Source organism: Geotrypetes seraphini, chromosome 19 (assembly GCF_902459505.1).
Source record: "Geotrypetes seraphini chromosome 19, aGeoSer1.1, whole genome shotgun sequence".
Classification (NCBI taxonomy): Eukaryota; Metazoa; Chordata; class Amphibia; order Gymnophiona; family Dermophiidae; genus Geotrypetes; species Geotrypetes seraphini.
In genome coordinates, this window is record NC_047102.1 from 15,111,307 (window position 1) to 15,136,169 (window position 24,863).

The 24,863-nt window shown below is 40.4% G+C and overlaps 2 protein-coding genes across 5 annotated transcripts in view; one reads left to right on the forward strand and one right to left on the reverse strand.

The window, feature by feature from the left end:
* BTBD10 (BTB domain containing 10) overlaps positions 1-9,980 on the forward strand; it is a 42,319-nt gene extending 32,339 nt beyond the window's left edge. Inside the window, exons 7-9 of one of the 2 annotated variants that reach the window (XM_033928802.1) lie at positions 4,919-5,116; positions 6,853-6,963; positions 8,842-9,980. In XM_033928802.1, the coding sequence (XP_033784693.1) occupies positions 4,919-5,116; positions 6,853-6,963; positions 8,842-9,152 (620 nt within the window). In that variant the 3' untranslated portion in view covers positions 9,153-9,980. The remainder of the gene's footprint in view (positions 1-4,918; positions 5,117-6,852; positions 6,964-8,841) is intronic. The other variant, XM_033928801.1, reaches the window with a different exon arrangement.
* Positions 9,981-12,511: 2,531 nt separating this feature from the next.
* Positions 12,512-24,863, reverse strand: part of ARNTL (aryl hydrocarbon receptor nuclear translocator like) — an 84,635-nt gene continuing 72,283 nt past the window's right edge. For 2 of the 3 annotated variants that reach the window (XM_033928831.1, XM_033928832.1), the window contains exons 17-19: positions 19,686-19,779; positions 16,349-16,451; positions 12,514-13,467 (exon numbers count right to left, since the gene is read on the reverse strand). In XM_033928831.1, coding sequence (XP_033784722.1) covers positions 13,310-13,467; positions 16,349-16,451; positions 19,686-19,779 — 355 coding nt within the window. In that variant the 3' untranslated portion in view covers positions 12,514-13,309. Of the gene's footprint in view, positions 13,468-16,348; positions 16,452-19,685; positions 19,780-24,863 lie in introns of all 3 variants that reach the window. The other variant, XM_033928833.1, reaches the window with a different exon arrangement.

Genomic DNA, 24,863 nt, shown 5'->3' on the forward strand with positions numbered 1-24,863 from the left:
TTACAAAGTACATAACAGTGCTCTACAGATACACAGAAAATATTTTTTTTCCTCTAGTTGATAGGATTACTTTAATGGATCAGGAATCTTGACAGAATTATAGCTATAGAGAGCAAGAATAACTGGCATTTTTTAACAAAATTATGGTAAATTTGTTGAATAAGAAAAAGAGTGGTGAAAATACGAGGTGGGCATTTACAGGCAGAAATATTTAACATTAAGAAAGGGGAAGTGTTGAAACAACCAACCATTGCTTTTATCACCTTATAAATACAGTAGAATCCCAGTTAACTGGCATTCAACCAACCAGCAAAAAAAAAAATTGCTGACAAAAAAAGTCTCCTGCTCTCCTGACCTGACAGCCCCCCCCCCCCAGGCCCGTGCAAGACCTTTCCTCTGCTTTGGGAGAATCGCAGGTAAGAGATACTTGCTCTACAAGGGTGAAGGGAGTCCCTCAGAGACCACTCCTGGGGAGGGAGGTGGACCAAAAGTATGTGGGGGGAGGAAGGGACATGGATGCTGGACCTGCAAGGGAGGGGAGAGGAATGGATGCTGGAGGGAGGGAAAGGAAGGAACATGGATGCTGGACCTATAAGAGGAGGATGGGGGGAAAATGACTCGGACCAGAAAGGAGGGTGGGAAGAGATGCTAGGCCTACAAGTTGAAGTGGGGGGATGTTAGAGGAAGAGAGAGTGACTCAGACCAGAAAGGGGAGGTGGGAAGGGAAACAAAACTGCAGTTGGAGTGAAAGAGAAAACAGAGGAGGCTGCAACCTGAGAAGGAAAAGGCAAAAGAAATTTAACTAAAATTGCACACTGCATTTGCAATGCTGTTTTTGTCTTTATTTTCTTTATTTACTGTATTTCAATATTTCATGAAAATAACCCATGGGGTATATGTTTTTACAAATGGATATGCCTGGTGTGGGTTATACTGGTCTTTACATTTCATGGTCTTCTGTTTGATACTGATGGTGAAAACAACTCTTAGTCTATCTCGTTGCAAAAGTACTTACTGTTTCAGATTTGACCATTTGTCTGATTTACCATTTTATGTGTGTTTCCTGGAGTGAATTTCTTTGTTTTTACTCAGCTTTGCACCATTCAGAGAAAACATAGCACCCATCTTCATAAATTCTATGTTCTTTTGCATATTTAACTGCCAATAATTTGACATCAGTTGTATATGACTTTCTTTTTGGCATTATAAATGCCAATAACTTAAAAATTTCCTTTATATCAGCTTACCTTGCTTTTCCTGCAGTCTAGCATTGTAGGCTTGTCTCAGTCCCACACTGCTGTTCTTGCTCAGATCATCAGCATGAACTGAGCATGCTTGGGGAATACAAAGGTGCAGGTAAAGCGAAAGTTTTCATAGCATCCTTCCCACTATTCCAGACCAGTGGATAGTCTTGTCCATCAACTAGAAACATAGAAACATAGAAAGATGACGGCAGAAAAGGGCTACAGCCCATCAAGTCTGCCCACTCTACTGACCCACCCCCTTAAGTCTGAGTGCTGATGACTCAGTTCCTCAGCTCGACCTTCGTAGGGATCCCACGTGGATGTCCCATTTATTCTTAAAGTCGAGCACGCTGGTGGCCTTGATCACCTGCACCGGAAGTTTGTTCCAGTGATCCACCACCCTTTCTGTGAAGAAGTATTTCCTGGTGTCACCACTAAATTTCCCTCCTCTGAGTTTAAGCGGGTGCCCCCTTGTGACCGAGGGTCCCTTGGGAACGAATATGTCGTCTTCCAGCTCGACACGACCTGTGAAGTATTTAAATGTCTCAATCATGTCACCCCTTTCCCTGCGTTCCTCTAGAATATAGAGCTGCAATTTGCCCAGTCTTTCTTCGTATGAGAGACCCTTGAGTCCGGAGACCATTCTAGTGGCCATCCGCTGGACCGACTCAGCTCGAAGCACATCTTTACGGTAATGTGGCCTCCAGAATTGCACACAGTATTCCAGATGAGGTCTCACCATGGCTCTGTAAAGTGGCATTATGACTTCAGGTTTGCGGCTGACGAAGCTTCTCTTGATAGATCCCATCATTTGCCTTGCCTTGGATGAGGCCTTCTCTACTTGTTTGGCAGCCTTCATGTCTACACTGATGATTACTCCCAAGTCCCGTTCTTCTGAAGTCCTAGCTAGTACTTCTCCATTCAAGGTGTATGTTCTGCATGGATTTCTGCTGCCGAGATGCATGACCTTACACTTCTTAGCGTTGAAGCCCAGCTGCCATGTCGAGGACCAGTTTTCCAACGTGATCAGATCCTGCTTCATACTATCCTTGAGATTGCTTTCACTTACTATATTACACAGTTTGGCGTCGTCGGCAAACAGTGCTACTTTACCCTGAAGCCCCCGGGTCAAGTCCCTTATGAATATATTGAAAAGGGATGGTCCCAGGACTGATCCCTACGGCACTCCGCTAGTCACCTCCGATGTCTCAGAGAGGGTGCCGTTGACCACCACCCTCTGAAGTCTTCCACTCAGCCAATCATTGACCCTTGCAGTTAGTTTCTCACCCAACCCCATCGATTTCATCTTGTTTAATAGTCTACGGTGCGGGACACTGTCAAAAGCTTTACTGAAATCCAAGTACACTATATCCAGAGACTCTCCCGAGTCTAGCTTTCCTGTCACCCAGTCAAAGAAGCTGATGAGATTGGATTGGCATGACCTGCCCCTAGTGAATCCATGTTGACAGGGATCCCTCAGATTTCCTTCATCCAATATCGTGTCTAATTTTCCTTTAAGTAGAGTTTCCATGAGTTTACACACTATTGATATGAGACTCACTGGCCTGTAATTCGCAGTAGGTGGAGAGAGAATTCACAAAGAAGAGTTGTCTATAGGTCCTATCCGACCACACCCTTCAGTATTTTCTATCTCCAGGCTTTGCTGTCCCTCCTCCTTCTGAGGCTGCCTCGATCTGCAGGGGTTTCAGCTCGGGAGCCCTTAGCGGATGGGGACTCGGGAGTTTCCCCCAGAGGAAGGGGATAACCCTAAAATTATTGTATCTCTTTTGCTGTGATGAGTTGGGTTCCCTCATCCAATGCGTTGGCTGCACTGTCTATTAAGGTTTCTTCAGTTTCTGCTTCAGGGTCTCAGAAGGCTTCCATGATGAAGGGTCTTTGAGGCCCCCCAATTCCCAGGAATCCATATACAGGACTTGCTTGCAGAGAGATAGATTGCAGTGGGCCGGGCTATGGCCAGGTTGTGTAAGGAGGGGGGATTTCTGTGTTCACTGAATCTTTCAAAGTGCAGAAATTCAGCAAACAGGTCTGTGATGTTGTAGCAACAGGGAAAATGCACATTCTGTAGACTGCTCCCACAGAGTGTTTTTTTTCAGCCTGAGAAACAGTGTAGAGAAAAACCCAAAAAGTACTTGGAGTGAGAAAGGAAGCAGTTTTCAGTAGGGAGAAACAGCCTGTCTCTCTCTGGTTAATAGTTTGGTGGAAGCTGGCAGAAAATTTCTCTAAGCATCTGGCTACCTCTACAGTATACATATAACTCAGGGGATCAGGGTCCTAGAATCCTGAATATACTATAAAGGAGGAATTTCTATTTGAGATATTTATCCTCTTTTTACCTTCCATAAGAACAGTTAGGGCTCCTTTTACGAAGCCGCGTTAGTGGTTTAATGGGCGCTAAACTGCCGGCTGTGCTAGCCGCTACCGCTTCCTCTTGAGCAGGCAACAGTTTTTCGGCTAGCGTGTGATAAAGCCGCTAACGCGGTTTTGTAAAAGGAGCCCTTAATTTACAGTTATGACAGAATAAAGTACTTTGTCCAGCCAAGTAAAGGTTTGTGCCTAGTTTAACAGTAATCTATTCTAGATACAAGTAGGTCACTAGCAGTTATTTTGTAAATGTGAGAGATGTACTGCTGAGAGCACATTTGCTGCTCTGATTTCAGCTCATTTCACTTTGAGTAGACAGCTCTTTATGTGCTGTTTTGGAGCATCCATGGTAAGGGGTATAATACATTCAGTTTGAAATTTTTGCTGGACTGAATGAAAGAAAAGTTGTTTACCTCAAATATGAAACTGTCTTCTTAAAATGCAGAACAGTTGCCCCCATCCCTTGTATTCATGCATTGAAGATGAGCTGAGTTCCACAGGTACTCATTCAACTTGAAGACTTCCAATAGGAATAACAGCTGGAATATTAAGTAAGGTTGTGGAGAACCTAAATCTTGTTATCTTAACTAGGTAGCCCCTTTCGGTTGGACCCTAAACATTTCATTTAGTTTGTCATGATTGCTGTTCTTAATACCCCTTTGGTACTATAAGTTAGAATTGAGGTATTACCAGTGGCTCAGCTAAACCTCTGAGTAAGATGGTGGACATAATGGCTCTGGGGGATCCTTGATAAAGCAAATTGTTACGAAACATGTCAGATCATGTAACCCAGTAGCATACTAAGCTAAGTATACAATTTATTTTAATATGTTTAAATAGGTATAATCTCAAGGAAACTTCTAAAACTTCTAAAAAGATTTTGGTGGATAAAAGTTAAAAAGTTTACCTAAATAACTGCAATAAAAGAATGTGAGCCAATGAGGAATAAAAACACCGGTATCCCTACCTCTATTGAACATTACTAAGGGTGGAGGAGGTGTACCTGAGGCCACATTTTGCCGGATTTGAAATATATGAGAGCATGTGGAACAACTTGTAATTTTGTGGAGAGGGATGTTGTATATTGTGGAGGGTGGGTGAAGTATTGGGGTCAGCTAAACCTGGGCCATAGTTCATTTGTTACATAGATTTATAAGGTGCTAATTTTTTGTGAGGAAGGGGTCAAAAATCTTTAAATCCATTATTTGTATGACTGATATTTTTAGAGAGCAACTTTTAAAACATCTCAACTTTTTTTCAGTTTCCCAAATTTGCTTGTGATCTTGTTTCAGGTGCCCTTATGCATGAGCTCTCAAATGATGGAGCTCGAAGACAGTTTGAATTTTACTTGGAAGAAATGATTCTCCCACTTATGGTGGCCAGTGCCCATAGTGGGGAAAGAGAGTGTCACATTGTGGTGCTTACTGATGATGATGTAGTTGATTGGGATGAAGAATATCCTCCACAAATGGGAGAAGAATATTCCCAAAGTAAGTTGTGTTTTTTTATTGTGGATATAAATAGTTCACTAGTCTGTGATTTACTACTACTGGTAAAGTCATTGATTCTAGAACAATATAACGATCAGAAGGTTGTAACAACAAAGATCTTGGTTCAGCATTGGATTACAGTTTATTTAAAATTTGATAAAAACCTAAGCGCTGTACAATTTAAAATAGAGTACAAAAAATTCACAGAAATGTACATTAATACAAATACATTACATTACATTAGTGATTTCTATTCAAATTATTCAGTGCATACAAAAATGTACGTACTATTCAATGGACAATGACTAACAGGCACATAAGGTAACGGACAGAACTACAATGTTGAAAAAAAAGTTTACATGAAAGGAAAGGACGAAAGGAGCGGGACAGACCTGGATGAGAATAAAATTTTGAAAAATGACAGAAAATATAATGAAAAACCTAATTGGTAGGATTCATATACTAAGGAAAGTAGAGTTAGGTTTCAAAGGCATCCTTAAATAAGAAGGTTTTAAGAGACAACTTAAATTTGACTAATATAGATTCTTCTTTAAGGTAATTAGGGATTGAATTCCAGAGCAAGGGCGGTGACTGAAAAAATCTTGTTGCGTCTTGTACCTATAATTTCTAAAGAAGGAACTGCAAGGAGATTATGAGCATTTGAACGTAGTATTCTGGTGGTAGAATGTATTGAGAAAGATAGGGAATGATTAAAATGGATTTTAAATGTTAAAAGTGCGATTTTATATGAAATTCATTGCGAAATTGGCAACCAGTGAGCATTTTTAAGAGAGGCGTGACATGGTCATATTTCTTGGAGTTTGTTATGATTTTGATTGCGGAATTTTGTATAAGTTGTAGGCACCTTATTTGTTTCTGAGTGATATCTTTGAAAAGAGAATTGCAATACGGTAGTCTAACTTAGAGATGATAAGAGAATGAATGAGAATATTGAGTGCTGAAGAGTCAAGTACTTTTGCCAAGGATCTAATCATGCGAAGCTTGAAAAAACTATTTTTGACTACTTGGCGAAAATGGTCTGGTATGATCATTTCTGATTCAAAATAACTCCCAGAATTTTAATGCTTATGACTTCTTGGAGGGGCATAGTATTTATTTTTATGGGAGATTTTAACGAAAGGCCATCTAACAGACTTGCGTTGCATTGTACTGGAATCAATGACTTTATCACGAGGAGGGAATCTTATCGGTCTGGTTGTGTCAGAAGGAACAAGAGTGGATATTCCGATGGGAAACATTTGCCCCCCTCGACCTTAATTGGGAGGTGGAGTGGTGAGCATTTTTACATTGAAGGAGCCTTTTGGATCTTTAATTTTATGATCAGCCAATCGGGAAGCATATCAATTTAGAAGTTCTGTACGTCAGATTTAAGCCTCATATTGGTGGAAAGAGCCTTATTATATGGTCACCAGTCAAGGACCATTGCTACAATGATTGAGTTGAGAGGTGATATAAAATAGGAGGGAAGGTCCCTGAGTAGTTGCAAACTAAGGCTTATTGGTACTATATTCCAGCCAGCCCTGGATCTGGTTTTATGCTAGAAGTCCAAAGGTTGAAAAGTTTAAGTAACTGGATTCAGTCTGTTCTTGAATTAGTATTTGTTATTAACCTTATGTGTACAATGTAATTGTCTATAAAATACTTGTTTCAAGGTAATTACTACCAACAACTTAATGTCAAAATGACACGTTATTAACAATATTTTTATTTTTCAGTTATTTACAGCACAAAATTGTATAGATTTTTCAAGTATATAGAAAACAGAGATGTTGCCAAATCTGTGTTGAAGGAGCGAGGCCTTAAAAAGATTCGACTGGGTATTGAAGGTAAGGAACCCTTTTTTGTATTGTTTCTAAGTTAGATGCTAACAAAAGCTAAAATTTTGCTTGTGTTACATTTGTGGTTTGACCTTCATTGCAAACTTTAGTAATAGATTGAGAGCCATGCTTTCATCTTGCCTCGAGTGAATAGTGTGCTTTTAAGTTTGTGTACTTGCTCTGGTTTTTTTTTTTCTTAATTGAGTTTGAAGTTTCCCAGCTTCACTATTGGTTGGTGGGTACAGGAGTTTATCCTAGGACTAGCAGGCAACATATTCTCACATATGAGTGACATCATCCACAGACAGTCTGAAAAATGAATTGTCACTTTAAATTTTAAGGGAACATAAGAATTGCCGCTGCTGGGTCAGACCAGTGGTCCATCCTGCCCAGCAGTCCGCTTTGCGACTACCCTCATTCCGTGTGTGTGACTGCCTTCCCACCCGAAGAGGCTCAAGGTGCTTCAGTTCTTTGTTTTCCGCGAAACGAAGAAGTATCTTTTTGACTGAACTCCATTCAGTTGGCGTTGCCTTCCTGCTGCGTGTAATTTTTTTTTTTCTTTTGTTTTTATTTCCTTTAATTAAAGATAAGAAGAGAAATCTTTGTCATTTTTTCCCGTATCTCAGGGTTTTTTCCTCAGTGAGTTTCGTGCTTCGAAATTGAGTTTAATAGCACCAAGAAAATTTTTCCGTCCATGTCGAAACCTTTGACGGGTTTTAAGAAGGGAAGTATGTGCCAGTGGTCTATTTCTGTAACCGACCCTCATAATGGGTGGCTGCAGAGTTTAAACCCTGGACTCTACATTGAGACTTGTACTCGATATTCCTCTTTAAACACGCTCTCTTAAGACCTGTTGAACTTAGCAGGTGCTGTTCTTCAGTCCAACCATGGACATCGCCAGATCTTCTTAGCTGTCGACACCAACAGCTTCTGCATTGAGATCGATATCAGCTTCGAACTTCCAGCATCGGGGGAGCCAGCTCAGAAGCATCAACTACCCAACAAGCGTCATACAGCATCAAGTCTCTTAATGCAGACCAATCGATGACACCAGCTTCGCAGGTTATTATGGTATGCATCCTCATTGAGGTCATCCATTTCAAGACAACCTGCTATACCAATGGTACTGGCTGTTGAGCCATCAGTACGGGTGCATACTTCCTAGCATCGCAGATCTCAACGGCATTGAGTCTCTTGATGCAGACCGAACATCGACAGTGACGCTTCCCAGCATAACAGGTTGTCTCTCCTTCATGGTATGCATCCTCATCGAGGTCATCCATTTTGAGACAGCCTGCTGCACCGATGATACCGGCTGTTGAGCCATAAGTACCGGTACATTCTTTTAAGCCGTCGCAGGTCTAAATGGCTCAAGTCTTTTGATGCATCTCCATCGCCTATATTTAGATTCACCTACCTCTAGGAGGTCGTTTTTTATTTTCTCAACCTCTATGCATATAGGTTTTCTTAGAATCCTCCGTTTACCTCTAGCAGAGCATGAAATTCCTCTATTCATTTTTTTCCATTACTTGCCGTAACTGTGCTTTATCCAGGGACAGCAGGCAGATATTCTCACAATCTGCCCACTTCCCTAGTTGGCTGATTTGCTTGGGCATAGAACTGATGACCTCGCGTTCTGACATTGGGCAGGAAGGCACAGTGTGGACAGTCTAAAAGCTTTCAAAAACTTAAAGTGATACTACACTTTTCACGGTCCATACCGGGCTCTGTGGATGATGTCGTTCACATGTGTGAGAATATCTGCCTGCTGTCCTTGGATGAAACCTGTTACGGTAAGGTACTGTGCTATATAGCAGAATGAACTATTAAGTGACTGTTTTTATAATTAAAATAGCAATATTACTGATTGTTTTTTTTATTTTTCAGGTTATCCTACATACAAAGAAAAAGTTAAGAAAAGACCAGGTGGCAGGCCAGAAGTGATTTACAATTATGTCCAAAGACCATTCATTAGGATGTCATGGGAAAAAGAGGAAGGGAAGAGCAGGCATGTCGACTTTCAGTGTGTGAAAAGCAAGTCTATTACAAACCTTGCAGCTGCTGCAGCAGACATTCCCCAGGACCAGCTGGTGGTAATGCATCCAACACCACAAGTGGATGAGCTTGATATATTGCCTATCCATCCTCCACTGGGCAACAATGAAATTGATGCTGATGGCCAGAATCCATCTGTCTGATTTAGACTTTATAATCAACAACTGGCATGCTTCTTCGAGCCCAGTAGCTCTAATCATATTGCACTGCAGTTGCAATGTGGCTTGGTTGTGTATTGAGCATAACAAAATTTTAGGGAATTGCAGTGTGGATTTTCAAAGACCAAAGGAGTAAAACTATCATTATGGTTCTAATTATATATTCCTTTACTAGTAGGTTTGTGATGTTGGTTCTTTGTAAACTAGACTGTCTCTTCCTTGCCTCTTAAAACCCTCAACAAATTTCTTTTCAAATAATGAGAGTTGATGGCTATTTAAGGGTGATGGGGTAGAGGTTGTTTTTCCCTGTTACATGGTGAGCAAAATAGAGAATATGAAATTGATAGTAGCACTTTACAATTGGTTGATAGGAGTTTCTAAAGCCATTTTTATAGTTGTAATGCACAATACTACCTAAAGTGCTTCTATCAAAAAATATATATTCTTAATCTAATTATAGAATTGAAAAATCTTTTAAGTGATTTTATTATATATGGATGAGCACAAGGTGAATATTTTCACCACAGGAGTATTCTGATTGTCAACATTCAGCTACCCTTTTGACATCCTGTTCAATTCTCTTCTAAGACATTCAGTGTTGACTTTTTTCACTATGATTTAGTATTAAGGATTGTGAACAGTTGTTGATGTTTAGCTGAAGTTTTGGCTTTCTGTTAAAAGCGTTTATTTATTTAAAAATAGTTTGACCTAACTAAAGTGGGTTAGGAAGGTGAGAATTATTCACTCTTCATTTATTAAATGATTGTAAGCAAGTTTTTCATTGAAATAAAGTTCCATTATTTTAATATCAGGTTCTGTTATATCAAAGTAAAATCTTTGAACTGAAATGTATACACTTTAAAGTATATTGCTAAATGTCAGAGTGCTAGCTTATTCTAGGGAATATGATTTCCAAACATTAGAACATTTGAGATATTGAATACTTAGTGAAAAGAGATGAACAATGAATACAGACTTATTCCACTTAGTAAGGCTACTTTCTGGTGTGACAGACATTCCATTATTGAACCTATGGATAGTCCATCCTTTCTCATGAGAATTCTAGTAGGGAACTTCTTTAGCTTTCTTTTGCTCTGCATCCCAATCCTGGGCTATCCTTAAATTCCTCAGTTTGTCTGTCTACAAGCAAGATGTTAGGAGCCTGTCTTTTCTGCTCATGTTTATTGTCAATTAATTCAGTTTTTGTTGACTAGTTGCAAGGCTTTTTGGTGATGTAGAGGGTCCCAATAGTGGGGCATCTCTGGAAGTAGGAGAGCACAGACTTTGAGGTGAAGAGTCTGCTTCCAAGAGGCAGACTGCTTTGCAGTGCACCCACTTGGACAGTCTGCAATAAAAGTTTGAAGGCTCAGGGCCCAATCTCTTGGGAGTAAGGCTCACTCCAAGTTCGTCTGCAGTGGGCTTGAGCACAGGCTGAGTGGTTCCGTGGCAGTTTTTCCAGGATTGGGTCCAACTGCTTTATTCCCCTCATTTGCATGTATGAGGTCCAGTGGAAGTTGAGTTCTCTGGCCAGTTTGTTGGGCCTAAGAGGCAGTCTGAGTCTGGATTCTAGGCTTGTAGAGGCAGAAGTTCTCCCTGTAAACTGTCTGCAGATTTAGCACAGTGCAGCTCCCAGCACATAGCATGGCACAGTGAATAACAGGCTGATAGCCTGTATAACAAAATTGGGAGGTTGGGGTATTTAAAATTGGATTTTTTTTGGATTCAGGGGTTAGTCAGATTCCCCCACATTTAAAATCCCCAAATTGCTAGTTTTTAGACCCCAGTGTAGCTCCTCTGGGCTGTTTTTGGTGCTAAAATCGCTGTCACGGAGGCCATTTTAAATTTCCTGATTTGAAAATAAAAGCCTCTATTTGCTTCAAAACACCATGATTTTGCTTTAAAACAGGTGTGATGAACTCCTCAGGCCAGGATACCTTGGATTCAGACCAGATTTACAATGGATAGCCATCTGAGGATCGTCCATGTCCCACTTGCTGCACGGTGCATGATGGGGTGGGGGGAGACAATGGCTTAGCCTCCCCTAGTCCCTCGGGGAGGACTTAGTATCCAGATGGTGAGAGAACCAGGGGAAAAAGTCCAAGTTTGAGTTGGCAGCAAGTGTGTCCCAGTGAAGCGTATTTAAACATCTCTGTCATATCTCCCTCTCCTGCATTTCCTCTAAATTATACATATTGAGATCTTTAAGTCTATCCCTATACTCCTTATGATGAAGACCACGCACCATTTCAGTAGCCTTCCTCTGGACCAACTCGATCCTTTTTTATATCTTTTAGAAGATGTGGTCTCCAGAATTGTATATAATATTCTAAATGAGGTCTCACCATAGTCTTATACAGGGGCATCAAAACCTTCTTTTTTTTCTATTGGCCATACCGCTTCCTGTGCACCCTAGCATCTTTCTAGCTTTTGCCATCACCTTTTCAACTTATTTGGCCACCTTAAGACCATCATATGCAATCGCACCCAAGTCCCATTCTTCTGTCATGCACAAACGTTCTTCACCCCCTAAACTATCGTTCCTTTGCGTTTTTGCAGCCGAAATGCGTGACCTTGCATTTCTTAGCATTAAATTTTAGCTGCCAAATTTCAGACCATTCTTCAAGCTTTGCTAGGTCTTTCTTCATGTCATTCAACACCTTTGCGCACAGTGAGATCCAGGTCCCCAGATACTTATCTTTTGAGAGAAGCATCTGCTCTGGTACATCATTTAGTAGGGGCATACAACAATGGAATGATCTCTAACCTTTGGTTCTCTTGTTTTTTATCCAGAACCATTTTAAAGACAAATTGGTTTCCTTTGGTTAGATCAGTGGTTTCCAATCTGTGGTTAGTAGACTGCTTGAGATCTGTAGGACACAAGACTGATGGAGATTGGTGGGTGGGGAGGCGGGGAGAATGGTAGATGTGGAGACAGATATTAGTAGAGGGCTTAGGGAGGGGGAAGGCTCCAGTAAGAATGGTAGGGATTTATTTTGTTTCAATAATTTATATTCCGCATATCCTACAATTCTATACAGATTACAAATTATTCAGGTGGGCTCCCACTCTATCTAATGTACCTGGAGCAATGGGGATTAAGTGACTTGCCCAGGGTCACAAGGAGCAGTGTGGGATTTGAACCCACAACTTCAGGGTGCTAAGGCTGTAGCTCTAACCACTGCACCACACACCCTGAACTTCTTGGAGTTAAGGGTCCTCGCAATCAAAAAGGTTATGAACTTACCTTGACCTACAATTTAATTTCTCTCCAGACAGAAACAGCCACAGTATGGTCTTTCCAATTTTTCACAGCAGTAATAAAGCAAAGCTTTAGACTAGTTGATTTTTATATTTAGCCAACTCCATAAATATAGAACTACTCAAAACATCCCTCAGTTAGGGTGATCCTTTTTCTATCTATTGATAAACATTGGGGTTTAAGATTCATACAGTATTCATTCAAGATTAATGTATTGCTCTTCCATTTCACCTACATACATACATACTGATTTCTCAAATAATGCACTTAGCAGTAGCAAAGTTTTCTTATTTGCCAAAAACAGCATATACAGTACTGTTATATGTAGCTGAAGATTTATCTAAACCAGAAGTTGCTTCTAAACCATAACATTCTATTGTCAAATTTGTTTTATACAGAAAAAAATTCAGCATTATAGAATGCAGGAAACATTTTATTTTAAAAATAACTAATACATTATACTTTTACCATATTTATAATAAAGAATTCTTACAAGAGAAGAAACTGCTTTATAGTACAAGTAATAAAAGAAATATCCACATGGAAATCTTTGTAGTGTAAAAACACCATTACATCTGAAATGACCTTTGCATATAAAAGCTACTGTTCACGATCCGTCTTTATTTGCACATGATTTTTTAAAAAAACACAAACATAATCCAAAATATACAGTTAATGCAAGCTATACACAACTAACCAAATCAATGATGCAAGAACACTGTAGCAGAATGCTTTCCACTTTGTCTGAAATTACACATGGTATCTTCTGTTGACAGCTTTTATGAAATTTGTACATAAAAGCAGTCATTCTTTCAATCCGATATTTTCATATACTGAAACTCCATTGGCAATGCACTTTTGATGCTGAAGATGTTGCTGATGCTCATAAGGGCCACGGTAAGTCACTGAAATCAACAGGGCCTCCAAGACCTGCATCAGCCTCCAAAAGGCTCATAATAACTGCCATAGCAGCTTCATCATTGCTGGGGCTGCTAGAACCTGGGTCATTGTCAATCATGTCGATACCCATGGAGTTCTCACCTGTAAGTATAAAAAGGGATATTTTGGATTTAGTTGTGATTGTGAAATAATCTGGCTTAGCTATTTAAAGATTAACACTTAGTATGGCATAGCTATATGCATTTGTTTACTTATTGTCATGTAAGACCAGTCTAGACAAGTATATTATGACCCCCTGTCAGTAGATGTTATATTTAGTCTTATATCCTGCCAAATTTTCACAAATCTCTAGGTGGGTTACATAAGAACATAACAATTGCCGCAGCTGGGTCAGACCAGTAGTCCATTATATCCAGCAGTCCGCTCACACGGCGGCCCTCTGGTCAAAGACCAGCACCCTAACCGAGACTAGCCCTACCAGCGCCCATTCTTGTTCAGCAGGAACTTGTCTAACTTTGTCTTGAATCCCTAGAGGGTGTTTTCCCCTATAACAGCCTCCAGAAGAGTGACACAATACTGCATAGAGTGCTGAATAAGATAAAGCTTATTATGGGAGCTATTGATATTACGTGGAGTTATGAACATAATACAACAGTACAATACTATTATTATAAAGTAGTAACACAACAATCGGAGATAATTCTTTTTTTTTTATTTTGGAGATAATTCTTAACATAACTTTATGTAATATGTAGAACTTATCAACACATTACAACAGTATGGATGATATTTCAGATAAGAAGCAGATTCTGAAACAACTGTCTTTGTTCCAAGTTTAGTCCTGTTGGCTTCTATTTTTAGTCTGCGTTTCTTAGTCATCAGTAGGGATTTTTTTTACCATATTTTTAAGTTTCTCCAAAATAAATTGTATATACATTGGTTGTGTGAATACTTTTGCTATTTGGTAGTTAAATGATTTGCTGTGGTGTGTTTTGTATTTTAGACCTTTCAGAGTTGGGAATGATGGATTAAGTTGCCTTCCCAATAGCTTTGTAAATCTGGGGAAACTATCTGGAGCAAGACCATATTGTGTTTTGAAAGCTAGGGAACATAATTTGACATTTGATAGAACCAAAGGAAAACAGCTCAGAGCTTATTCCTTTTTTAAAGGCTGGTTCTGCATTCAGTTCATCTGTATTTCTCTGGCTCCAGCAGATGGTGCAGGGGTTTTATACAATTGTCAGAGTTAAGTGTTTGTCTCCCTCTGCTGGTAGGAATGCATATAACCCAAGCATCTTTACTGGTTTGGAAGGATGTTCTTTTTGGCCTAGGTTGATTTGGTTGCCAACCTTGCAGGAATTATTACTCAAGAAACTAAGCTGAGGTGTTTCTCAGCCTTGAGTGGTGGGAACACCCTAGAGTTCTGCATTAGGGAAAAAAAAATATCGTACGAGGGTAAATCAAAAAGTAAAGGCAAAATCCATTTACCAGCTTTAATAGAAGTAACTGAGCACTTGAACATGTCATTTTTCGACATAGTCCCCATGCAAGACAATGCATTTGTTGTACCGTTCAACTAGCTTTTGCATTCCTACAAAGATGATGTTTTTTGGCTGTTCCTGAAACCAGATAAGCACCGCTTCCTTCACTTCATCATGCCTTGTTTATTGCTTCTAATGAACCAGAGTCTCTGCTTGGTGTGGGCTGCATTCTCTTGAACCTGTGACATTTCTATTCCCATCTTCTAGAGACTACCTTCTTCATCTCTCTATTTCAAGCCTAAAGACCAACTTAGTCTGAGAACATCTATGTCATCAGTGCATTTCATGTTCCCTTGCACAAGAAACATCTTTCTGTTCATCAAAGGACTTTACCATACTAAACCACCTATAATCCTCCACTTGTTGCCTGAGATCCTAATGTGGTTCTAAAGCTCTTATGATGTCTCCTTTTCAGGTGGGGGTAATGAGGACAATTACTTTCTAAGTGAGAAGTTTGAGAGAGCAAGATAAGCAGCTCAAGGAAACATGAAATGCACTAATGATACAGAGGTGTTCTTGGACTGAGTTGGTCTTTAGGCCTGCAGTCGAGGTTATTTTCTTCATAGCCCCCTCATGGTTGCAGACGTGATCAAGCATAATATCTAGACTGGACTAAACATCAAAGATTCTCCCAACCTTTTCTTGCTTTTGAGCCTAACAGACTTGGAATTCCAGTTACCAAGAGAACCATCTCTACTTGCCTAGCGGACTGTATCTCCTTTATGTATACTCAGGCTGAGCTGATGCTAAAGGGTCATGTCACAGCTCACAATATCTGAGCTAGGGCTGCCGCAGTAGCTCGTTACTGCTCTACAGCTATTGAAGACATATGCAAAGCAGCCACTTGGTCCTAAAATCACACTTTCACCTCTTACTGCTGTTTAGAACAAAACTCCAGAAGAGACGGTCTGTTTAGGCAAGCAGTTATGCAAAATCTATTTACTTCCTAGGCACCAACTTTCCCTCCAAGCCTTTTGGGTTTTGCCAGACTCATGTTTATATATTATTTGATTTTTCTCCAGATTAATCATCCTGGCAGTGTAGGAGTTCCACATGTAAGAACATAATACCTCCTTGTGCTCAGGTATTTTCTGAGGGCAACATATCTATTCTCACAACCAACCCTAGTTGGCTTCTTAGCTTTGTTACTGAACTGTAGGTCCTGCAAGCGGATGTCATGTGAGAAGGCACCTGCATACGTGTGGTACGGTTATTGTCTTAAATTTAAAGTGATAGTGCACTTGGTAGTGTCCAGAGTGGGTTCTGTGGATGACATTGCTCACATGTGAGAATACCTGCTGTCCTTGGAGAACACCGGCTATAGGTAAGTAACTGCTTTCTCTGAAGATGTTTCACTACTTACACAAGCCCACTTTCTTTCCTTTCAGTTCTCTCTCTTTTTTTTTCTCTATTCTAGCACAACCCAGCTTTGCAACTATGTGTCTACTGCATTACTGAACTTAATGTATAAAATTAGTTACCAAGCATTGAGGAACTGTCAGAATATGGGTAACCAGGATTATCTGGAATCTGTCCTGGCAAAGAGCCGGCTGAAGAAAGGTCTGGCGTTCCTCCATTTAAAATCTAAAAAGAAAAGGAAAAAAAAAAACCCAACTTACTTAGATAAAACATCACTTTAATAATCTTGGATAATATCAGCTATATATGAACCAGAAGCAAAAATGGTAGATTTAAATGTGATGTATTTAACAATGCTCCTTATATAAGTTAAAAACTTGGATTAGCTATGGAACTATTTGGATATTCTAAAGTTAGCAATAGTGTAATTTGTTTTTATCTTGATGCTCACTCACTCCCCTCCCCCCAGCAATCCTATCTCATGACCAGTACTATTAGCAGTACCAGATAATCCCTGAGGTAGTCAAACTCCCATTCACTTTATTCCATGGTAAAAAAAAATATATATAATATTTAAAATTGCTCCCTATGTGTATATCTGACAACAGGAGAGTCTGAAGATATATATTTGGTGTATGTACTCTATGCATTTAAATATCTTTTATTACAAAAGCAACAACAAAAACGCTGAAAACAGTGGACTATAACTTTGCTGCATACTGGGAGTTACAAAATTGAAAAAAAATACTAACATTTCCTAAAGCTTATTACAGGACTCTTTCTGGTTTTCACCAGCTAAAGTCTATATTGACCTATAATGGAAATAGGTGAAAAAGGCTTCCAAGCAACAGATATAATATCAAGAAGGCATCACTGCAGTGGTGCTAAACTGTCCTGGAAAACAAAAGAGTAGACTTACGTATGATAGAAGCATAGAAAAGAGTCTACTAGAAGGGTAAAATCCAGAAATCCTTTCCCACATTGCATGCCAAAGAGGATGTAAAAAAACTACAGTAATATAAAATGCACACAAGATCATTGTGCATGTTTACAAGACCAGCACCTACTATCAAGATGAGATGGATTGTGTAACTAAAGTTAAATTGCATACCCTGAGCAGATGCATGAGCACGTGGTGTTGGACCAGAGCTAAAGGCCATAAGCTTTCTGCCAGCTCACTTTGCATCTCATATTTCCAGACTGACATCAAAGCAGTATTTCTGGAGCTTTACAATTCTCAACAACTCATAAAAATTGGAAGCTATATGGTCACTTCTATAAAACAGATTACACACACTCGTATCTTATTTTACATTAAAAAGTATAAAGGAAGCATTGCTGTGACGCCATTTGAAAGAAGAGAGAGCTATAGTGCAGATTGAGAGTACTGGAAATGTTAGCACGCTGTCTTGCAGAATTTGAGCTAATGTGTTGTTTGGTTTTTTTTACATTTATTCATTTTATAACTTACATCAAGTGTACAGTAAATATCAAACAATTCTAGTACATCACTTGAAAATCTACAATATCATACAACAAGAAGATTTAACCCCCCCCTTCCCAAATTCATATACAACTAAAATATACCACATGAAAATAATCTTATGTCATTCATAAATATATTATTAGTGGAAAACCAAGAATCCCCCTCCCCACCCCAAATCCACATGAGTATTAAAATTGGGAAAAGTGTAAACTAATGTGTTAATCCCAACAAACTTGATTTCCTCCAAAATCAAGATTAAAAATTTTTTTAACTTATGAGACCACTTTGCCTTATTCCAGGGTACATTTAACTTGCTATCTAGTTCCCTTAATACTAAGTAGGCTCACACAACATGATTAGGAGAGAGCATTTGCTTGCATATTCTCCAATTTCACTTATAGTTAAGATTGTCTCGGGTTCAGGTGACCACGATTCTCATAGCCCCTTAATGGCCAATGCAGATCTGGTTTCTTTTCCTTCTGTAGTAATAAATAGGGAGACCCATCAAGCACAGGACAATACTGCACCCCAGTGTCAGGCCCTTCAACGTCACAGCCTGGATGTTGAAAGGGAAATCTAGCAGCTCAATAGCGTGTTAAAGATCTTTGGCTGCTAGAAGAGACTCCACTAGGTGGTCATATGGTTTTAGATCAGGGATCTCAAAGTCCCTCCTTGAGGGCCGCAATCCAGTTGGGTTTTCAGGATTTCCCCAATGAATATGCATGAGATCTATTAGCATACATTGAAAGCAGTGCGTGCAAATAGATCTCATGCATATTCATTGGGGAAATCCTGAAAACCCGACTGGATTGCGGCCCTCAAGGAGGGACTTTGAGACCCTTGCTCTACCACATCACGTCCTGTAGATGGATGACGTGACAGAGGGAAGGCGCCAGCTGTGAGCAGCCTTTTCACATCACTTCCTCTGCTGGCTGGCTGACACCACTATTGATGTTCTGGGAGGCCCACCAGTATGTTGGATCTCATGGAGTGGCACATCTCACCTTTAGTTAATTTTTAATTTTTTTTTCTAGTCCATCCTCCCAAGTAAGCTCAGAATGGGTTATAAATCAGGTACTCAAGCATTTTCCCTGTCTGTCTAATGTGCCTGGGGCAGTGGAGGATTAAGTGACTTGTCCAGGGTCACAAGGAACAGTGCAGGGTTTGAACCCACAACCTCAGGGTGCTGATGAGACTATAGTTCTAACCACATCATCACACTCTCCTTTCAGGGATTTGGATACTGGAAATGACAGTAGTGTCATTTTTTCAACAAGTAAATCTTTGTGGGAGAAGCCTAAAACTACAAAAATCTCTCCGTCATTTTCTGTTGAAAAATAGGCTAATTAATGAAAGATTGTGCTTCATGTTCATACTGTAAGACCATCTCGGCTATACAGAATAAGGGGGGGGGGGGAATTATCAAAGTGGGCTACTATTAAGATGGGTTATCTTACCACAAATCAGACTATTTTAGCACACAGTCTCGTGCATAAAAAAAAGCAGATGCTCATTACGCCATCCTTTTGGTTTGGAATATTTTGATGCAGGGCTTATGTAACTTGCTAGTGCATTTTTTTTTAATTACCAGAATGGGAAACTCCACATATAGCACTAGTGGGATGAGAAATTCCTTATGTGATACAGCAAATATGATAATCTGTTCATTTTATATGAAATACTTTTTTCTGTAAAGGGGGGAGGGGGAGGAGGGAAATATACTGATGAGGATAGGTCATAATAATTGCGTGTGTAAGCTTGAACATGTTAAGCTCTTCCTGCCATGTTTTATGGGGTTCTTTTAACTCCAGAAAAACTCGTTTATAATTTTATTTTGAAGTACACTGCTGTGATCTGAAAAAGCTTAGCAGTATATTAAATGTTATATATAAACATGACCCCCATCTTTAACGGTAGCTATACTTTGATAACTTCCCCTCTAACTGCATCTAGGATTTATTAGTAACACGTACCTTCTTGCCTCCTGGAGAAGAAGCAGCTGGAGGCGGTGTACTGGTGATATTCAAAGGACTGGAACCACAGCTTGAAGGTGATGACCCTCTTATCCTGTCGCATAGATAAGGTGAGGCAGGTGACTCAATTCATATTTCAACAAACCATTTAACAATATAACTCTACAGAATTATTTACAGTCACAGCACTGTAAGCCGTTACAAATAATAGGTTGTTTAGCAGTGATGTAGCAAGTGGGAAGGTGGACCATCCCAGGCACTGGCACCTCTGTTCCTCTTTGGCTCTTCGCTGGTGTGAGCAGCATTTCCAACCTGTGGCTCTCGCTGGCCTTAAGGCTATGAGGGCGAACAGAATGCTAGGAATGATTAAGAAGGGGATCACGAACAGATCGGAGAAGGTTATCATGCCGCTGTACTGGGCCATGGTACACCCTCACCTGGAATACTGCGTCCAGCACTGGTCGCCGTACATGAAGAATGACAAGGTACTACTCGAAAGGATCCAGAGAAGAGCAACTAAAATGGTTAAGGGGCTGAAGGAGTTGCCGTACAGCAAGAGATAGAGAAACTGGGCCTCCTCTCCCTTGAAAAGAGGAGACTGAGAGGGGACATGATTGAAACTTCAAGATACTGAAGGGAATAGACTTAGTAGATAAAGACAGGTTGTTCACCCTCTCCAAGGTTCACCACTCTCTAAAGTTAAAAGGGGACAGCTTCCGTACAAACGTAAAGAAGTTATTCAGCTGGAGAGTGGTGGAAAACTGGAACTCTCTTCCGGAGGTTGTTATAGGGGGAACTTTGTCTTGAATTCCTCCAGGAATTCAAGACAACGTTAGACAAGTTCCTGCTGAACCGGAACGTAAGCAGGTAGGGCTGGTCTCAGTTAGGGCACTGGTCTTTGACCTAGAGGATGCTGAGGGAGCGGACTGCTGGGCACAATGGACCACTGGTCTGACCCAACAGCGGCAGTTCTTATGTTCTCTCCCTCTAAAGTCAGTTTCTGGTTGCAGGACCAGGAAGTGATGTCAGAGGGCGAGCCGAGGTCACCCTGGGCAGCAGGCTGGAGATAACTGCTCATATCAACAAAACATTAAAGAGATACGGAGATAGGGAAGTTATGCGTGTGGCAGGGTTGCCACTGCTCCTTACTATGCAACTGGTTTTTAGTCTTTGTGATAATAATAATGTACTACAGCTGCATAGATCAAACTTAGAACACTAAAAATATCAGCCCACACTTAAGTATAATAAAATCTTTATATGGAAATCTGCTATCATGACAGACAAACAGAGGACTTCACTACATGAACATATTCAACAACCAAAAACAAGGGAATGAAAAAATAGATGGAGGAAAAATGACCTCATGACAAGGCAGTTCAATAAAGAACAGACTGTAGCACATGTATCATCGGTCAGGAAAAAAACTCCACAAACCAATTTCCTGGTAATTCTTTAAATACAAATGCACAAGTCACTTATCTCAGCCAGAACAGAGAAAGGGAGATGAAATTCCTTCACATCTTTTTCATCCTTATTTTTGGCTGTTGAATGTGTTTGTGTAATTAAGTCTTCTCTATTTCTTTTAAGATGGTGACTTTCCATACAAAGATTGTTACTGCTTAGGTGTGGGCTGACATTTTTGATGGTCTAGTTTTTCAATCTCCAATTCCAAATTTAGAAAATAAAACTATAAACTCCAGTATCTTGTTTTGATTTCTCTCCCATGTACTAAATCACGGCTCTAGAATTTTCCTTTTACCCAAACTAATTTGCACCAAATACTCTGTAATGCGTAGGCTGTGCAGAGCAGATTTCCTGTCACCTGTGTCACATGGTAGCAGCAGCAGCGTGTGCGGATGAAGTGAAGTAACTTGGTGGGTGTCTTTCATGCTGCCAAGAAACACGATGGAGGCAATTCTACAAATAGGTACCTAGCACAAGGGTTCCAAAACTTGTCCTGGGGGAACTCCTGCCAGTCAGGGTTCTAGAATAGGCATGAGATAGATTTGCATACACTGCTTCCTAATAGGGTCATAATAAAAAAACATAGACATCCAAAAAGCATCCTAAATTGGTACTTGGACATCCTGAGCTCCAGGACGTCCAAGAGCCAATAATTGAAACAGTCATTCTGAACGTCCTGAGCATGAGATGGGTGTGGTGGAGGTGTGTGATGGGCCGTCTCAAGGGTGGGTTAGACTTTAGATCATTTATTGTTCTATTGTCCATTTATTATGCTTTTTTGGAAATCAATTTGGGCATGGGTATGTCAATGAGAGCAAAAAGCCAAATATCATCTAAGACCAACAGACTTATATTGATAATGACAGGAGTCGCCATACAACAAATTACGAGCAATTGGGAAGAATTGGAGCTGACTTAATTATAGCTTTTGGTGGAATTCATTGTGTCATATGTATAAAATGGAATGAACATTAGCCATCCAGAAAGGGAATTTTAAGAAATTTCAAGAGACTTGGGAGCCATTAGCAAAGTATTGTAGCGTCTAAGTACTATTTTCCCCTATATACCAGCACTTCTGGGAGGGGGAAATCTGTTAGGATAATTAATTTAAATATAATGTACTGAGGTTTATTATATAAATTTTATATGTTGGGCATTATGATTGTTTAGGAGGGAGGGGGGACTAATTCTGAAATGGATATTAATGATATATTAAGTGTGATATTGAAGTATAAAATGTTGTATTTATTGTAACACTTACTGTAAGTTTGAAAATAATAAAGAATTGAGAAAAAAAAAAAAAAGAAAAGACATAAATGTCTTGCAGCAATAATCAAACATTTTGCAAGACATCCAGGACGGAACTTATATGTTTGGACCTGTTTTAGACGGATCTAAGTGCCACAAAGGTGCCCAAACTGACCAGACACCCCCCACACTCCCTCAGTGCTCACTGACCCCCTTCCACCACATAGCATTGGTTTGGGGAAGCTTAGTAGAGTTGCACACAGGCTTAAGTAGCCTGGTGGGAGGGCTAGTGAACCATAGAGAGGAGGACCCAGCCCATAAGCCACTCTAACCACAACATTTATGGTAGAACATGTGAGCCCACCCAAAACCTACTATACTGCCATATAGGTGCCACCTGCAGCCATAAGTACTATTAGGGTGGTACAGAGGAGTTTGTTTGTTTGAGGGTTTTTTTTTTTTGGGGGGGGGTTGGGGGAGCTCACTCTAAATTATAAGGGGGTTATGGTAAGCTATACAGCTGGCACCCTTTTTGTGACGTTCACAGCAGTGCCCTTTAAGGTGTCCCATTGCTCTGTTGGGATTTCGATGTGGCCAGTCCACTACGATGCTGGCCCCACCCATGTCCAAATGGTCAGGGGTAGGACACTTTCAACATGGATGTTTTTCTGATTGAAAATGGGACATAAAGTTAGATATCCCGGTGGCCAATACGTCAAAGTAGATGATTAACAGAAATAAAGATATTTGGATGTCCAGCAGTTTGCCATTGAAAATGACCATTTTTGTACCTCCAACTTTGGACATTCAGCTGGAAACATCCAAGTTGGACTCAGACCTTTTTTTTTTTCCAAAATGCCCCTCCACGTATGCAAATCTATCTTGTGGATATTCACTGTGGATATCCTGAAAACCCCCAGGACAGGTTTGGGAATCACTGGCCCAGTAGGAGTCTATAGAAAGAAGCATATAGCCACTACTTTCCTTTATAGAATACTAATGTATAGCAAAAATACATGCCTATAATTTACGCACAAGCTACTTATGCAAGTCATAAAGCTGGCACAAGTGTATGTGCCTAAATACTGGAGATGTGCATACAGTATTCTGTAAGTTATATGAATAATGTGCGTCTGCCCATGCTGTGCCCATGCAGTGTTTTAAGTGTTTGTTAGCCCAGCCACTTTGGCTGATGCTCCTGCTTCCCCTCCCTTCTGTTCCTTTCTTTCTAAACATTCTAGTTCCGCCCCTGTCACTTCTCATTCCAGTAAGTCATTGTCTGTCTGTCGGTCTTCTGTTGCTGGTTTTCATGTTGCTCTGTTATCCCTTTTTGTTTTTAATAATACTTTGTAAAACCGCTTTGACTTTCGATAAAGCAGTATATTAAATTTTAATAAAACCTGAAACCTGAATGGTGCTTAGGCAGAATTTTGCCATTTCTGCATGTATGTTTATGTGTGCGTGTGAGACATTATTCTAATGATTTCTGCAAATAATCAGTTTGCAAATAAGGCATACTTAATTAACCTGTTCACCTGGGAGATTTGTCAGCTGTGTGGGCCACAAAGGATGAGTGAGGCAGGCCTGTGAGCAGTAGCGTAATAAGGGGGATGAGGGGCGGTCTTCCTTGGGGCGCTGAAACCCCTTCTGCTCTCCACCCCTTCCCACTCCTCTCCCTGCTGCACATGCGTTCCTTCCCCCCATACCTTTTTAACTGTAGCACGAACAGCCACGAACTAGCTGCCTGCATCAGCTTCGGCGCTCTCTCTGACATCACTTCCGGGACCTGCACCCAGGAAGTGACATCAGAGAGAGCGCTGAAGCTGACGCAGGGAAGGGGCGCATTTGCACAGTAGTGGTGGGGTGGAGAAGAGGGCAGGAGAGGGGTGCCGCTCACACTCACCACGCCACAGCCTATGAGACTGGCGAATTGTTTCCAGCCCATCAGTAGGGCGAACTGGCTTTTACAGTGGTATGGATGGACTGTTGCAGGTCTTTATTTGCCGACATTTACTATGATACTATGAAATGCTGAACTTTAAAGCCTTAGACCAGGGGTAGGGAACTCCGATTCTCGAGAGCCGTATTCCAGTTGGGTGTTCAGGATTTCCCCAATGAATATGCATTGAAAGCAGTGCATGCAAATAGATCTCATGCATATTCATTGGGGAAATCCTGAAAACCAGACCGGAATACGGCTCTCGAGGACCGGAGTTCCTTATCCCTGCCTTAGACAATTTGTTTAAAGTACAGTAAATTCACTCATTTGTGTTGCACTTTGGCATCTCAGTTATTTGGTGCACATGGTACTCTAGAACAGTGGTACTCAACCCTGTCCTGTAGGACCACCAGGACAATCGGGTTTTCAGGCTATCCCTAATGAATATGCATGAGAGAGATTTGCCATGCAAATCTGCTTCATGCATATTCATTAGGGCTAGCCTGAAAACCCGATTGGCCTAG